This window comes from Varanus komodoensis, unplaced genomic scaffold (genome assembly GCF_004798865.1).
Source record: "Varanus komodoensis strain SLA01 unplaced genomic scaffold, ASM479886v1 scaffold2, whole genome shotgun sequence".
NCBI lineage: Eukaryota > Metazoa > Chordata > Lepidosauria > Squamata > Varanidae > Varanus > Varanus komodoensis.
Window position 1 is genome coordinate 45,581,634 of NW_025335568.1, and position 16,782 is coordinate 45,598,415.

The 16,782-nt window shown below is 36.6% G+C and overlaps 1 protein-coding gene across 8 annotated transcripts in view; it reads left to right on the plus strand.

Annotated features, from left to right (window-relative positions):
- SNX13 (sorting nexin 13) overlaps nucleotides 1-16,782 on the plus strand; it is an 89,455-nt gene that overhangs the window by 65,121 nt on the left and 7,552 nt on the right. For 3 of the 8 annotated variants that reach the window (XM_044429361.1, XM_044429364.1, XM_044429366.1), the window contains 7 exons: nucleotides 1,130-1,199; nucleotides 4,378-4,550; nucleotides 5,216-5,323; nucleotides 7,324-7,434; nucleotides 10,630-10,791; nucleotides 13,357-13,428; nucleotides 15,056-15,201. In XM_044429361.1, coding sequence (XP_044285296.1) covers nucleotides 1,130-1,199; nucleotides 4,378-4,550; nucleotides 5,216-5,323; nucleotides 7,324-7,434; nucleotides 10,630-10,791; nucleotides 13,357-13,428; nucleotides 15,056-15,201 — 842 coding nt within the window. The other 5 variants (XR_006414616.1, XR_006414617.1, XM_044429363.1 and 2 more) reach the window with 5 other exon arrangements.

Consider the following 16,782-nt stretch of genomic DNA (forward strand, 5'->3'; position numbering starts at 1 on the left):
AAATTTATGTTCTTTCTGTCTAGCCTTCCATAGATGAACAAATTCTTTTTACTTAACATTGAAGTGATATGCCGTCTTTTATCAATCTATTCTTCTGTAGAAGGAATAATAGAAAGAGTAATAGTTTCCATTTGGTAGCAATAACTAATTTAGCAATGGTAAAACAATTTTCCACCAATTCGACATGATCACTTTTAACAACATATTTTATATACCCAAGTAACACACAGATAAGATTCATAAAGATGGAATAACCAGTCATATAATTCATGAGTCAGAACTTTTTCCCAGGTTTTTTTTTACAAGTCCACCATAAATGGGAAAAAAAAACATTATTTCCCCCATGTTTCCAAAGAGCATTACTTACCTTGGGATATATACCTGCCATTTTTTCTGGTGTCATATACCAACAATATATTTTACTTAATCAATTATTTTAAGTTGACACATGAAATTGTAAGACCATTCTGGAAGGTGCAGTTCCACTGCTCTGAATAAATCTTAAACTATTGTAACTTAAAATAATTTCTTTTATCATAACAAATAATATCTGACAATTTCTTAGATTTATCCCCTTGGTTGATTACCTTTCTGAATACAGCTAGTTCTATACCCACGTTTCCATATGTCATATATTTAGATAAGAAGTTCTGTACTGATGATACTGAAACCATAAAGATATTCTTGTTCCCTTTTTACATTCTCGTTCATTAGATTGCTATCTTTAATCACATCTGTAAAAGTCGTAATTTTATGTCTAGACCATTCTGTTATATTACCAACTAGTTGAAATTTGGTATAATATAAAAAATATTACAACAGAGAAACTTTACAAAGAAGCATATCCTTATACTTCTCCCAAACTTGAAAAACAACTGTTTTAGTAGAGATGGGTTTAAGAACATTGCCTTAGAGTACTTCTGACATGCCCAAGGTAAATGGTGCAAAGGAATTTTAGCTTTCTCAAGATTAGGAGCAGGTGAACCATCTGTATCATCTAGTGGTTTTTCTACAATACTGAAGTTATGACACTGTGATGTTAATTTAGTTGCATGCAGGGCAGCTGTGTTAGTTTGCTGCTTATTTCTGTAAGAGAAATTGTAACTGTGGCTGGCTGTTTTTCCTCTAGTCTCTGGATGATCTTTCAAATGTGTCTACTGATGAGTCCATACAACTGCATGCATATATTTCAGATACTGGTAAGTTTAGTAATGACAGATCTTTTTCTAACAGCACTACATCTTCTAACATTTGAGCATATTCTTCTTATTTATATATTGTGTCACCTTTTTCAAAAACCTTAATTAACACTGGAATCATTTCTCATATCTAAATCTTTAATCATTTTTTCCTCATGATTTTTGCTTGCTGTGTGCAATTATTAGAATGTACAAACTCCAGGCTAAAATTGTACCTAAATTAATGTTATAGCCCAGATTTTGGCTTTTGTTTTACTTCTTATCAACTAACTCCTATGCCATATTTCTCTGTGTTTCATAAGCAGCATGGATAGGCTGCTGCCTCAAATAAGTAGTTTTATAAGCCCCCTGGACCAATGGGACTGGCATCATGGTTCTTTGGATTCCAGTTGTTGCATTTTTTAACTTTCTTGCATTACCAAAAAGTGATTTAGATGTGCCTAAATTCCCTGAATTCACTACATTATTCAAGATTAGACTTTGTCTTGTTTTTTTATTTAATTTACAGTAATACTACCTTTTAATTGCACATTTTAAATCTTTATGTAATTTGTTAACATCTAGCATTCATCCTCCATTTTCATATATCAAAGATTTGTGGTGTAACATGTGCAAATACTTTTTGCTAAATAGTAGAGTGTTAGGTTTCACATCTATGGTATGGCAAATGATGCTGTTATTCTAAGCACACATACTAGGATCCATTTATTTCAATTCATTTTTTAAAGAGCTGAATCCATAAAAGCCAATTCTTATTCCTGTACTAACTGGAGAGGAGAAACTCCATACCGATAGCAAAAATGGCTGTCAGGCCACCCAAAATAATATGACTGCTGACAGTGAAGTGCAAAAGGTGCATTCCTGTATGCTGTGGTGGCCAGAGAGCCACATTCAGCTCTCATATTGGGCCATCCCACACATCACTGGATTAAGAGTGGGAAGCTTGCCACTCCCTCCCATCAACACAATATGCACAGCCCTATCAGCCCCAAAAACCACCTTGTTTGAATGAACCAGTAGCAGAAAATAGCTGGGACCAGAGGCTTTTCAGGCAAAGTACCATAGTGATTTCTGTCTTTTTAGCTTGAAATTGTTTCCATATTTGGCTTTGTATCCAACTCGGGGCACAATCCAATACACCTTGCCCTCAGTGTACCTACGCTTCTGAGCTTGGAAGCTTATATGCTTCCAGTGCGTGAAGGAAAGTTTGGTGGCAGCAGTTCTTGCCACCATGCATTGTGCCCTGCATTTCATCTAGGCATCTAGACAACATTCATCTAGATGTTTCCAGCCATCTAGATGAAGCAGCATGGAGTGGGAGAGAGGAATTCTGAAGTGCCATTTGGCTATGGCAGAAGCTGTTGGCTCCAGCCTCTTCTGTTCTGACCTCATGGCATGCACCTGAAGCCAGTTTGTGACCTTAGGCGGGCAGCTGGCACAGTTCTTTCTGTACCACTTGAGGAGGGTGGCAAGATGTGGGCTTGGCCTTTGGAGTCCCAGTACTGAAGCTGCAAAATCTCTGAGCTGAAATTCTGAATAATCCTATGACCCCACTACCTGACATTGTTGGAAGACCATGGGACCAAGCCTTTCATGGCTTTGGTAAATGGTATTTGCTTAATCTTCTTTCTGTGGAGCTTTTTGTGTGGGTCTAAGCCATACAAAGAATGATCAATGGCAGTCCCGGATGTCCTTTCTTCCTTTGTTTCCTCTGCTGTGGCCAAGAGAAGCAGTTCAGAAATTTCTGACTGTTGCTTGTGATCAACTATAGCCAAGTGATCTATCCAACCCTAATTTTCAAAACTAAGTTATAGTTAGTGTTTGAAAAGATTAGTCAAATCAAACCAACTTCAGATCTTGTTTGTGAAATGGACTGTTTAAGAGCAGTTTATGGTTGTAGCATACATTAGACTATAGTTAGTTAAAATGAATAGCTTCCGAATTCAACTTGGCAGTGTCTCAGCGGATGAGAAGGATTCACAGACTCAGGGCTGACAAAGGCTCATTCTTGTAACATAAAGAAGTGGTTACTGAAAATAGTTAAACAATGCACAATTTCAGGAAATTCATCTGTACTGATAGTGTAATATTAATATAAAAGCAATTAATTTTGACATGGTTCTATTAAAGAGGTGTATCTTGTAGAAAAAAAACTATATGCTTTGAGCATAGATTTTCTTCAAGTATCAGTAATGTACTGATGTGCTTCTTTGCATGGGGAATGCTGGGAATTGTTGGAATTTTCCTATATAAATATGCATAAGAGTACATCATTAAGCACCCCTGTAAAACATTTATTGGTTTATTATCTTGCATAAAGCATGTATAGTTCATTATTTCCAAACTTTTTTGTAGAATAAGATTAAGTACCTTATCAGTGAATAAGAGACCTGTACAAAAAGTCACTGCAACTGAAATACCACAGTCGGGAGAGACAGAGGCAATAAATCTCAGAATCCCTTCATTGTTGTTAGTTCACACTGAAGGAGCTTAATCCTAACTGCTAAAAGTTAGTTCACATATAAAATAGTTGCATTAAAGTTCTGGGAAAGAATGTTTAACAGCTGTAAGTCATCTGTCAAAGAGATTTTTGCAAAGATTGTTCAAAGATAAGTACAAGAAGCTACTCACAGCTGATTTTGGCTACTCACTGGTGGGACAAAAACCAGTATGATGAGTCCAAGGTATTAAAGGCCTTTATAGGCTAAAAATAGAATATTGGATTATGCCCTGAGAGGTACAGGAAGCCTGGGTATACACAGGGAAATGGGCCAACTGTTCTTTTGATGCTATATCGAAAGATGCTATATCAACCTTAGGAGGTTGAGTGGAATAAATTTATGCCAGTTGATAATTCTAAGCAACCCTGCAGAACAGCTGAACATACTTTCCTCTCTCGTCCTACTCCCCATACTTTTCAATGGGTTATAAATTACATTTTTAATAACTCTGGTAGTTTTTAAATGAAAGGCTTCTGCTGAAGCATCTTTTAAGTAGAAGATGCTACTTAAGAAGGTTTATACACAGAGAAGTGGTTTGCATGTCCATTTTGTTTCCACTTCTTTCATTTCCAACATCTTTTCATTTCATCTTTCTTCTGCCCTTTCGTCTTCCTCCTCTTTTTTGTCTCTCTTCTCTCTCTCTCCATTTTGTTTGTTTATTTGTTTTGAATTACTAGTCTGTGCTGATTATGACCCATATACTGTGGCAGGAGTTTGTAATGATCATGGCAAGACGTATGCGCTATATGCTATTACTGTTCGCCGTCGAACTCCAAATAGTGATGAAGCATGGAAAACATATCGTCGCTATAGTGACTTCCATGATTTTCATATGAGGATCACTGAACAGGTAATGATTGAAATTAATGTTAGTGTGGAAGAAATGGAATGGCTTCTTGTATTAATACTTACGTAAAATGTACTAATTTGATTTCAATTTAAACTCAGGCCAGTTCTGCGCACCTTATATATATTAGTTAAGAACTGTGCTTAACTAATTGTTAGGCTGGACTTGGCTAGTTAGTAGCCCAGATCTTGGTACATCAGTATGCATGCCTCCACAATTCTAAACGTACATTGCTAATTTTAAATTACCATTTGATCTGTTCCCTTTATCTGGCAATTACTGAAGGCTTATTTCTCACAAACAGCAGAGGATATGAAATGTTATTTGAGCATTCTGCTTCAGAATTGAACAGAAAACTTTCCTGCACCCTGAAAAGAGCATGTTGGAAAGAAAGCTGGTCCAGAACCCCGATCCCTGATATTTGGTTTTCTTCATGTAAAGAATTTATTTTCTGTGGAAGAGCACTGCAATCCTACATCCGCTTGGGAGTAGTGGGGTTATCTCTGAGTAGACATGTATAGTATCACAGCTGTAGTCATACTTAAGAATTTCCAGTATACATCTGCCCTGGACCTGATATATACTAGTTAACTGTATAGCAAGTCATAATGACTGTAAATACTGATTAGAGTGTTTAAATATATGTTTTGCTCAATATCTTTTTCTAGATTGAAAATCTAGCAAATCTATTGAAACTTCCTGGGAAAAAAACATTCAATAACATGGACAGAGAATTTTTAGAAAAAAGGAAGAAGGATTTAAATTCGTACTTGCAGGTATGTTTTCATACTCAGTTTTTCATTAAGAATGTGTAATATTAGTCATCCTTGCCATCTTGTACAATTGGTTAATAATTACAAAGAAAGTCAGAGTGGACTTTATTACTGAACTTTAGAAATCAATCTTCAGTAAGCCAGATTAATTTAGATATAACTGAAACATAAAAGAGTGATAAGATTCCTTTGGCTATAATAATATATTTGGTAATAGTGATTAAGTTCCCAGTATTGGGGCCTTAAATAATTTGGAATATTGACTAAAAACTTGTTGGAAAAAAACACAGAGCATATGTTTATATGACATACTGGACCCACCCTTGCTGTTGGATGCTCAGATAGAGGACATGGCAAGCAACCTTCGCTCAACTAGGGCTGGTATTCCGACTGCAACCATTTCTGATGACAGTGACAGTTCCTTGGTTATTCTGAAATTGAACTATTATATTGCACTGTATGGGCTGGTTTGCACGTAATGATAAAGCACCCTGTAAATAAGCTTTGGTGCTTGTTTACTCACTAGTCCATGTTACTCTCAGCAGACAGTTGGCCCTTCTGTGGCTTGGCATGGCTTATTTCCCCTTAGTACTCCCACCTGCTTCCAGCTTGTATCTCATGGGTCAATTCCTCATATATCCACACACATGAAAATTTTCAGCTTCCCCCTATTCTGATTCTTTTTCTATGAAGTTTATTCCCTGGTATTTTGTATGCAAACAGTTTTGTTTTTATTTTTTAAGAAAAATTCTTGTCATTCATATTTGCATTTAAAGCCCTATTTGTGCAGTTAGTACACCCATTCTCCTGTAGTACTTGCACTCATCCAACCCAATAACTGTTGTCCCATTGAGTCACCACTTTCAAAGTATGGGCTCAAGGGAAGCACAGATGTCGGGGAGGAAACTGATAAGCGTCCGTTCAAGCTGTCAGCTTCATGCTCACAGTGTATTACAAGTGGAATTTCGATATGTACTGAGAAGATACTATTTCTGTTCTGCTGAAGAAAGTAAATCACAGAGGGTGATATGAGCAGTTGTGAATTACAGGAAATATACCTATTAGAAACTTTAACCTTTTTGCATACAAAATGCCAGGGACTGGGGCTTTGTTTTGTTTTGTAAAAGTTGCCAAAGAGTTATGGACAATGCAAATTGTGATTTCTCTATTGGTGGAGGAGTAGCCAGCACTGACAAGGGAGGGTGGAATAGCAACATAGTGAGGAGTGGCTGCATTTTTTGCTGCTCTTGCAAGGTAGCTCTGTTGCCGTTTGTAACAAACCATCATGCTGAGTTTGCACAAAGGACCGTGAACATGGTTAACAAACCACAGATGTCACAATAAGCCACAATCCTGTGTGGTTTTTTGTGTCATTTGAACCTGAACCATCTACAGTTGCCTTTGAAGTATTCAGAAGTTTCAGCTGATCTAGAATGAAACAAATGTTCAGTTACATTGTTCTGTGAGCATATGACATGTATATTAGTAATACATTGATCATCTGTGCATTTCACATATGTGCTGTGTGCCTTCAGGGATCCTCAGTTTGGGAAACCTTTGTAGCAGAAGAGTTTAGATAGGAACCCTTCCTCCAGCATTCTAATGTACATGTCCCCAATAGGGGACCTATTCCTTCATTTCCTTTTTAACTGCCATTGTGGTTGACTTGTGAAGTGAACTTTTTCATCTTTAGGTTCCTAAATCTAAAATTTAGCATTTGAAGCTAATAGTCTTAAAAATAAATGGAAAGGATCTGCGTCTATGTGTGTTTTTTTAAACTAAGGGTTTTTTCCAGCAGTAATACAACAATTCTTTTAGCTTGCAGTTTTCACTTGAGAACAGAACTAGAAATACTACTTGGGGTGGCAGCTGTAAGGCAAATGGTTTTAAAATGGCCTGTATAATGTTGTTTACACTTGTATTGTAAAATATATCATGGCTCAAGCCACAGTATTCTTAACCTGAAATGTTATGTGATGTTACTTGCATCTTTTACTTCTTAGCTTTTGCTTGCTCCTGAAGTGATGAAAGCATATCCAGCTTTAGCACACTATGTATATGACTTCTTGGAAAACAAGGCATACAGTAAAGGGAAAGGAGATTTTGCTCGGAAGGTAAGAGTGATATCTATTATCTAGAAGCTTTGTGATAGATGTGGTACTAGAATTTTGTGCACACTAAATCACCACAGTCTGTTTTTAATCTGAACTGTGTGACATGGTTGTATAATTCGTATTGCACCATTAATGTACAAAATAGTCACTTGGCATGTAGATTAATTAATTGGTATCAAGTCAATAATCCAATTAAGAAATTATTGAAATAGATTTATGTATTTATTGTCAAAGATACTAAATTTCCCAAGGAGGCTCCTTGCAATACAGTGTTTTAAAATAGTTCAGAAGCTGCTTTTTCCCTAAAATGCATCAGGTTCTTTGAAAGCTGGTAACATTCCTTCCCATTTATCTATCCTGAAATCCTCTGCCCATTTCAGGCACCACATGCTTCATGACTTCCATCTACCTGCTGAAGAGAGAATGCATGTCTCCCTCTAAGACTGCTTTTTGAGGCTGTTTCACTTCAATAAAACCAAAGAAACTATGCACAAAACTTTCAGAAACAACCTTTATCAAAGCTGATCATTTAGCAGTTGTGCTTGTACAGATCTCTTTGCAGATTTTCCATGCACAGTTATTCCTTTTGTCTGAACCATTCCTTTTTACAGATAGCTATGATATTTAATTTTCAAAAAAATCATTAGAGATTGAACTGAAGTGAATATGCTCAAGAATATTTGTGTTTCCATTACTTGGATTGTTTTAAAACTATTCTTCTTGAATACAGCAATTAAATTCATGTGCTTGTGCTATTTTGCTATTGACTTATTGTGCTATAGTGTTTATATATTTCCATTCCACAATGTGTGGTTTTCTTGTTCAGTGATCAAGAATCCCTTGATCACCTTTCCCTAGAAATTCTTGAGGGTAGACTAAAGTCCATACATTCTCAAAATACTGCCTTTTTGACTTATAGAAGTGATAAGCTTTAAATGTAAACTGTATAACTGTATTGGAAAGAAATGTTTCAATTATACATGAGCCTTAATTGCAAATCCTATGTATATATCCCAAATGTCATATAGTCAGTGAGACAGTAATTCAAATACCCTTTATTTATTTGTTTATTAACAGGGATTCCTGAGGTATCTAACACTTTAAGAACATAGAAACATCATGGTAATACCGCAACAGAATTTAGCAGATGAAAATGGTCAGCAAATTCTGTTCAGTACAACAGCAAGCACTGAATAATATTAAAAACTAAGGAAAAGGGAAGTATTCTAACAGGCAAAGGCTAGGTATTTCAGAGGTGAAATGCTATGAGCAGAATAATCTCCTCTCTTTTCACTATCCATATTTGTTCAAGAAAAGTATTAATAGTAGGGCCTTTGAAGCACTAAGAGGATCATATGGGAACAGATTATTCAGTTCCAATTGCAGGTTGCTTTGCATGTTGTAAGGCAAAACCAGTACTTAAATTTGTACCCAGGAACCAGTTGGTAACCAAAGTACTTCAATACTAAAAGGACATGTCCTTTAGATCTGATTGGAACTCTAGCAGCTACATGCCTCAGTAATTCTTTTTCCCAGTCATCAAAGACAGTCCCAAACAGAGCTCAGGAATTGAACCAAGATATTATCAGGGCATGGATGACTGTGGACTCATTGTTCCAGAAATCAGCTAAAACTGATGATTATACAAGTTCAGTAAAATATTTGAGCAACTGAATATAACCTGTTCATTTTAGATGTTTGAAAAGACTCGATGCTATAGGCTGCTGTGCACCTGACATGTAAAGTAGGCTTTCTTACTTGCAAGCACTCAAATAGAAACACATGCTTCCCTTTTTCTCAGTTATTGCATCCTGTCTTGTTCCCCAGATAAGTCAGTTTAAAAACAGCACCTCCTGGGCTGATATTAGCATAAATCACTTTAAACTGAAAAGTTGATCACTTCTTATATCTTGTATGAGGCAGAGCCCCCACTCCTCCGTATTTGACTTGAAATAGATTGTAAACAAGTGAATTACATGCAACAGAAATAGATACACTATACTGATTAAGAAACTCCTGTATGATTATTCAAGACGGGGGTCTCCTCTGAAGCTTAACACCACACTTAATAAATCATTCAATGCAAATATGAAGTAAATAAAGATCAAGAGCAGCAGTATATTCTAGGCGTGGAAATAGAGTTTAGAGCAATTACTCAGGTTACATTATGTAGGTAAATCAGTTTGGTGTCATTATACATTATGATAAACATCAGACTTTTACCAGAAACAGCAGCCCCATATTAAATTCTTTTCCTTTCCAATGTATAGTGGAAATTACTTGTATTCTGATGTCATAACACAATGTGCTAACCTCTTTCTACTTTATTGTCTGGATGGACAGACAACTTTATACTTTCAGGTCATAGGCTAGTTCTACAACATAATCCCAAGGCATCTGTGTGTCTGTGTTGGCAAATCTTACATAGGCTGCTGTCTTCAGTAGCGGGACTCTGTTAACTGAAACTTGTTATTCTGCCCTTACTGAAACATAATAATTTTCTACTAAATGCATATCATCTTGCCCTTTCAAAATAACATAATATACACAAAGAATAACTTTTGCCTCCATTAAAATATTCACTCTTAGTATTTGGTGTGCAAGTTTTGTTGTTGATGCTAGTCGCGAAGTTGCATCCGACCCATCGCGACCCCATGGACATCATTCTTCCAGGCCTTCCTGTCCTCCACTATCCCCCAAATGCAAGTTTTAGTGGGACAGCAAATATTTCCTCTCTTTAAATTATCCCAGTCCTTCCTTCCCGTTGCAGCGCTTTATAGCTCAAAACGAATGAACGAATGAATGAATGTATCTGTTGAGGGTCAAAAGTCTTTCTGGAATGATGTGGCCTGTGTTTGAGGAACTGCAGCTGAAGGTGTCAGAGACCTCATCTTGTGCAAGTTGTTGTTCTTTTTGCTTGTGCAAGGGGCTTTCTGGTACTTGCACAGCAACTTAAGTAAAAGGCAGGTCCTTACCCTAAAAAGTTTTCTGGCTGATTTTAAATCATGAGTAGGTTGAGATATCAGTCTCTGGATTTGCCTTATGGATGCTTGAATTCATAAAGTGAAAAAATGTAGTAATGGTTTTGTATTGCTGCTCTCCAAAACAGTGTGAAATTTTCAACCCACATTATTGGATGACTGTAGTCATATCCTCATAGACTTATGCAATCGTGGTAAATGTTTTCCTCTTCAGATGGACACATTTGTAAATCCACTGCGTAACTCTATGAGAAATGTTTCAAATGCTGTCAAGTCCTTCCCTGACAGCTTCACAGAGGGGATGACTAAAATGTCAGACAACATGGGCAAAATATCAGAAAGATTGGGACAAGACATAAAGCAATCATTTTTCAAGGTAAGAATGCATTAAAGTAACACACAAAGGGCTCGGTTCCTTTTTTGGGCCACCTCATTTAAATAAGAACACAACTGCCACAGTGCTTGGTAGCAAATACATTAATGTTGTTGCCATGTTTTGTTTTGTTTTTTAAAGCCCCAGCAATCCTGAAATATTATTTTTGGATGGTACAGATTTATCTGTCAATAGAAAAAGCTCCTATTAATTGAATTATGTCCTTATTAGCTACTTGGTTTCTCTGAATTTATAGGCCTGTCTTCATGTAGGTAAGCAAGAAGGAGCAAAATTAGAAGAGGATCAAGTCGGAGGAGGATTTGATAAGAGTAGTTGTGTGCCAGCAGGGCAAGTAGACATGTATGATATTAGATCAAACTGTGGTTATGTAAAGTAAGTAAATGGATAACAGCTGTTGCTTTGAAGCAATTTACTTGTCAGTAAAACACTCCAGAAAGGAGTACTATATGCCACATGGTATGATATGGTATGATATATGAGATGATTGATATATAGGTTTAAACTATTTTTGTTTATATGTCCCACACTCCCAGGATTCCAACTTTAGGTGTCTTGCTATTCAATAACAATATCAGATAGGGAATTGGAATCATTCCCAGGTTTGTCCTGGCTATTCTCCTTGGTGTAATCCTGTTTTGCATTTAACCTACTAACAGAATTTAAGATTTTTTCAGACCTCATCTAAGTATTAACAAGGGAGTGCTGTTATGCTAAAGAGGGACTCTATGTTTCATGAACAGCACAATGAGAAATTGTATGGAAAAATCCTGTGGGATTAGTTTTGTTAGAATAATTTAGCTGCTACATTGGAAAGCTTGTTTACTATCAAAACTAACCACTCTGAAAAATGGTATGTTTGGCAGCAAAAGTCTATCTTATCCATGGATTGCACTCACACTCATATATTCTTTCATTTTGATTTACCAAATTAGATGTTTTCCAAGCCAGAAAAACCTCTTTAATGCTGATCTGAAATGTTATTTTAGAGCTGGCTCTTGACTGAAAATGTACATTCTAACATTTTGTGCCTCTCATCCCTTGTTTAAGAACTTCAAACAAGTGCACAGAGCCTGTGCTTCATTATCAAATACTATCAGTTTTGCAGCCCTAAATAATGTTGGTTGGTTGGTTCGTTTGTTTATTTCATACATTTATACCCCGTCCTATCACTTCAAGCGCTCAGGATGGCTTACACGATATAAAAATATAATAAATATAAAACTACTATATAAAACATTAATTATTAAAACAAACACATATTTTATTTGATATAAAACACATCACTATAGAAAATGTGACTGTGAAAAAGGGGGATTACCCAAATTACCCAAATACCTGAAATTATTTCAATACAGGTTGCCTCCCCACATCCTTTTTTTAACATCTTCACATACTGCCTGTGATATTGAACTTGCAGAGCTTCTGTACACATACATGACTCTCTGCCAAAGCAGAGGCTGCCCTAATCACTTTCATGGTAAAAATGCACTAAGTTCAAGGTCTGAGGCGCTCACGTCAACACGGATTTAAATGGCATTGGCTTTGGCTTTCATCAAGTGCCATGTGTGTGCTAGAGATGCTGGGTTGGGGCAAATGTTATGAAGCAACTTTTTATCCATTTTTGCCAGGGACCCTGCCTCCATCAATCCCTCTTGAATAAAATACTTATTCCATTTAGCCTTGTCATTGCTAACCCAACTTCTGCTCCGTCACACATGAATGCATCTTCTTTAAAACAGAATATTTCAAGTGTGCCAAGTTAAAATAAAGCTAAGCAAGATGCATGCTAATCACAAGCTGAATGTAATCTCCTGGTGTTCCTCTTCCCATTTTCCTCTTTTTCCTTGCTTGTATTGCATAAGGAAAAGACTGTAAGCTCACCAATGCAGAGCCTTCTCAATTTTAACAAAGCATGCCTTCATAGCAGTAGACATAATAGCATAAGAAGGAACCCTTCCTTTAAAACTAGACTGAAATAGTCTTTAATGATTTTCAGTAATCTCAATTGTAACGATATTTTAGAAATGCAAACTATTTTTGCCTTACATGTTATATGATAGTAAGTAGAAATGAGTCTTGTTTTACCATCACATTTGATAAATATAGTTCTTTTGGGATTTTTCTCATGCCAGTAACTATTATTCTGTGTCAGAGATTAAAATACGGTACGTGTTAGTTTTTCAGATTGTTAATAATATATATTGCATCTTAGTTTGTGACATTATGTGAGCAGACTTCTACTTAAGCAGGAGGGTTTTGTTTTCTTTCCTCTTGAATGCTCTCTTCTGGAGCAGAACTAGAGGGTTTGCAGGGGAGTGCAGTGGGGAAGTGAAATTCAGTGTTACCATCGTATCCATTCTGCTGGTGGAAACCCACCATTTAATTTAGAATATTTCAATGGAAGTATGCGTGCACCTTTAAACAATTCTAATTGTATCATGTGAAATCTGTTACTAAATTATTTAAATGAAGTCCTTGAACTCTAGCTTTGTGGATGATCTTTCTACCACTGCTTTCTCCTATAAATAATATATCTTTGAAATTTAGGAGCCTCCTTTAATGCAGAAGACATATGTTGATCCTAAACACTGCCGAGTTGCAGCACACCTTGATGACAATGTGAGTGTACTGTTTTGTTTTAAGCTGAAATCAGTTCTGATTTTACACTAGTTTATTGTATGGTCCTTGTCAGTGAATAGCTGCACACATAATGAGTTAAATGCTGAAAAATGTAGACTTTTTTTTCTGGAACCTACATAAATATTATTTATGTGTGTGCAAAGGTATTGTTGATGCACAGGGGGATTTTTTCTTCAAAACACTGACCCCCGTATGTTATGTCAAACTATTTTTGAAATGCCTTCAGTTTCAAAAACTGTTTCTCATGTGGAATGGGCAACTGCTTTTTGAGAAACAAAAGCACCAAACTCCTCTAGACATGCAGAAGGAGTTGAACAGTTCTTTAGATCCCAAATTGTATAATTTGATGCTAAACATTATTTTATACCCCAGTAGCTTCCAACTTTCTGACTAATTCCATGATAGTTACATAAAAATGATTACATCTATTAAGATGTCTAGGTCTGTGATACACACATGTTCTGGTTATAGACCCAGATCAATGTTTTATTAGACCTAAGATTTTGCAGCGTGTTTGTGTGTGCAAGAATATGGTACATTTAAAAGGCTAAGCTTCTGGTGTTCTCATAAGCTTGGCAATTCCTAAGTGTTTTGATTGAAACACTGATCAAATATATGAAAATCAGTTGAAAAGATCTTTTATCTTTAATGAGGACAGAAGGACCATAAGATTACCAGTGATTATATGGAGATTTGTCATGGTCATATATCTGCACCTGTTCTACACATTTTTTACTTGCCACATCAAAGCATTCCAATTTTGTTTCTCTGTACTGACGGCTACTGTGACTTTGGTAAAATGCTCTTTCTCTCCTCCACTCCAAGCACGACATTTTTCATGTTTTGCATTTTTAAAGAAAAATGTCATGAATATTGTCCAACTCCATATCTGTTTTATTTCTGTTATACCTAACAAACATATGTGTTAGGCTTATAAAGGAGTGTGAGAGATCATATACATTCAAATACAGGTAAAATAAAATTTCCAAAAAGCACAATTTACTTGCTAGTCGTTGCACTGAGTTTGTATTACAGCATCTCTCAGCTAATTGTATTTGCATGACTATCTCATATAAATGGTTATGTAGGATTAAGTTTTATACAACTTTTTAAAAATGGTATATTATGGTTTGCTAGTGTTCCAACAAATTTTTATTTGAAAAATTCCAAGGATCCATTCAGCAAGGATCCATGCAGTCAAATGTATTTCAGTTTCTTCGTTGCTATGCAGACTTTCATAAGTCATTTGAAACTAATATGAACTGAAAAACCAGCTTGAACGATGAGGTATGTTATTTACAAGAGGGAAAGAGTCAAAATTCCAGTGGTTGAGTTCAGGGATATTTAGAGCAGCTGTTGGATCTTTGGTAGACTCCAACCATGTATTCACCGATCCAGTGTTTCATCCAACCCATTGAACCTAATCCAGTGCTTGAATGGATGCATTCCAGTACTCTTACAGTTTTTTTTTTTTTTTAGCTAAGTAAGTGCTTCATAGCTTGGGTGGTTGTGGTAAGCATTACTGAAGTCGTCTGTGGAAGATTATGTCTTTGTCTTTCAATAATAGTAATTATATTAAATAATGCATTCATTTCCAATTTCCTAGGTTGAAGACAATGTTCCTCTTAAAATAATGCTGCTACTCATGGATGAAATATTCGATCTGAAGGAGAGAAATCAGTGGTTACGACGAAATATCAAAAACTTGCTTCAGCAGCTTATTAGAGCAATGCATGGATATACAATAAATAAGTACTACCTTACATCTGTAATTCTCAAAAGTCTATGTGTTGTATGAAATGCATGTCAAAAGCTAACCCTTTTCCTGTTTAATTGCAAAAAATGAAATTTGAATTACTGTGTGAATATGGGTTTTATTATTCTGGGCCTGCATAGAAAGCTAGTTTGGGGGTGGGGAATCTCTCAACTGTGGGGGGCTGGGAACCTTCCTTAGACCTGCAACGTGACTTGAGGCAACTGGGGCTTGGGAGAAGATGAATCCTCTTCTTTTTTCTGATCTAAATTCAAAGATAACTAAGGCATTTCCCGGCACACCATTGAGTGGCACACAGGGAAATCATTGTGTTGCCTTGGATTGCAGATTAGAGATAAGGACGTTTCCTCCACCCACGACTTGCAGAAGCCAATTCTGCAAGTGTCTGCTGAGTCGCTTTCCTTCACCCAAATTTCATACACTAAACAGGGCATGGACAACATATAAAGGAGGCACCCAATGTGGCTGGTTCTTGCAGGAGTTGTTTTCCCTTCTGTTGTAATTAGGTCCCAATAAGGATAGTATGCATTTAATTATTCATCTATTTATCTCATTTTTATACTGCCCCATAGTCCACTGGTTCTCTGGACAGTGTACAGTTTAAAATAATATACACAATAAAATTTATATTAAAAGAGAATAAAACCCATAAACAGACAACAATACCAAGTCATCAACATTGCAGCATTAAAACTTAACCTCTTGGTACAGCAGCAGATAATAAAACCCAAAAATGGTTCTGTGTGGATCAACAATTAAAATTACTAGAAAATAAAAAGTTTTCACCTGGTGCTGAAAGAATAACAAAGATGACACCTCTCTGGGGAGCATGTCCCAGAGTCATGGTGCCACTACAGAAAAGGCCCTTCTCCTAATTGTTACCCTCTCACTTCTTTAGGAGGTGTTTCCCTGAGAAGGACCTTAGAAGATGATCTTAAAGAAGGGGTAGAAACATACAGGACAAAGCATCCCTTTAGATAACGTGTTCCCAAGTTGTTTAGGGCTTTGAATATTATATTAAGCACTTGGAATTGGGCCCTGACACCAGCGGGCAGCCAGTGCAACTGATGACTTGCCTGTCAGAGTGAGCAGGTGGCTTCTTCAAAGCTGTCTTCTAGAATCAGCTTTCTGCACATACTTGCTTCCTACCTTATTTTCTTGTTAGGGTACCATCAGTTTTCACATTATTGTTATCTGTCTTTATCAACCAACTTGCCTGTGAAGTTTTCCTGTTTCCTTGAGTTTTCCCCAACCAGGAGCACTTCAGTTGTTTTGGACTTTAACACCCATTAGCTTCAGCCAGCATGGGCACTGATCAGGAATGCTGGGTATTATTGTCCACAACATCTAGAAGGCATCAGGTTAGAGATGGGTGATTTACTGAAGGCAGAGCAACAAGCCTTCTGGAATCTTTGAGAATCATTGTCATGTGTGTTGGATTTGGATAGTGGGGTACCTGGAATCCCTACTTAGTTATGAAGCTTATCTGTTGGGATTGGTTTGTCAGTGACTGAATTTGTGCATATGGCTTATTAACCACCCCAGCATATGCCAGATAC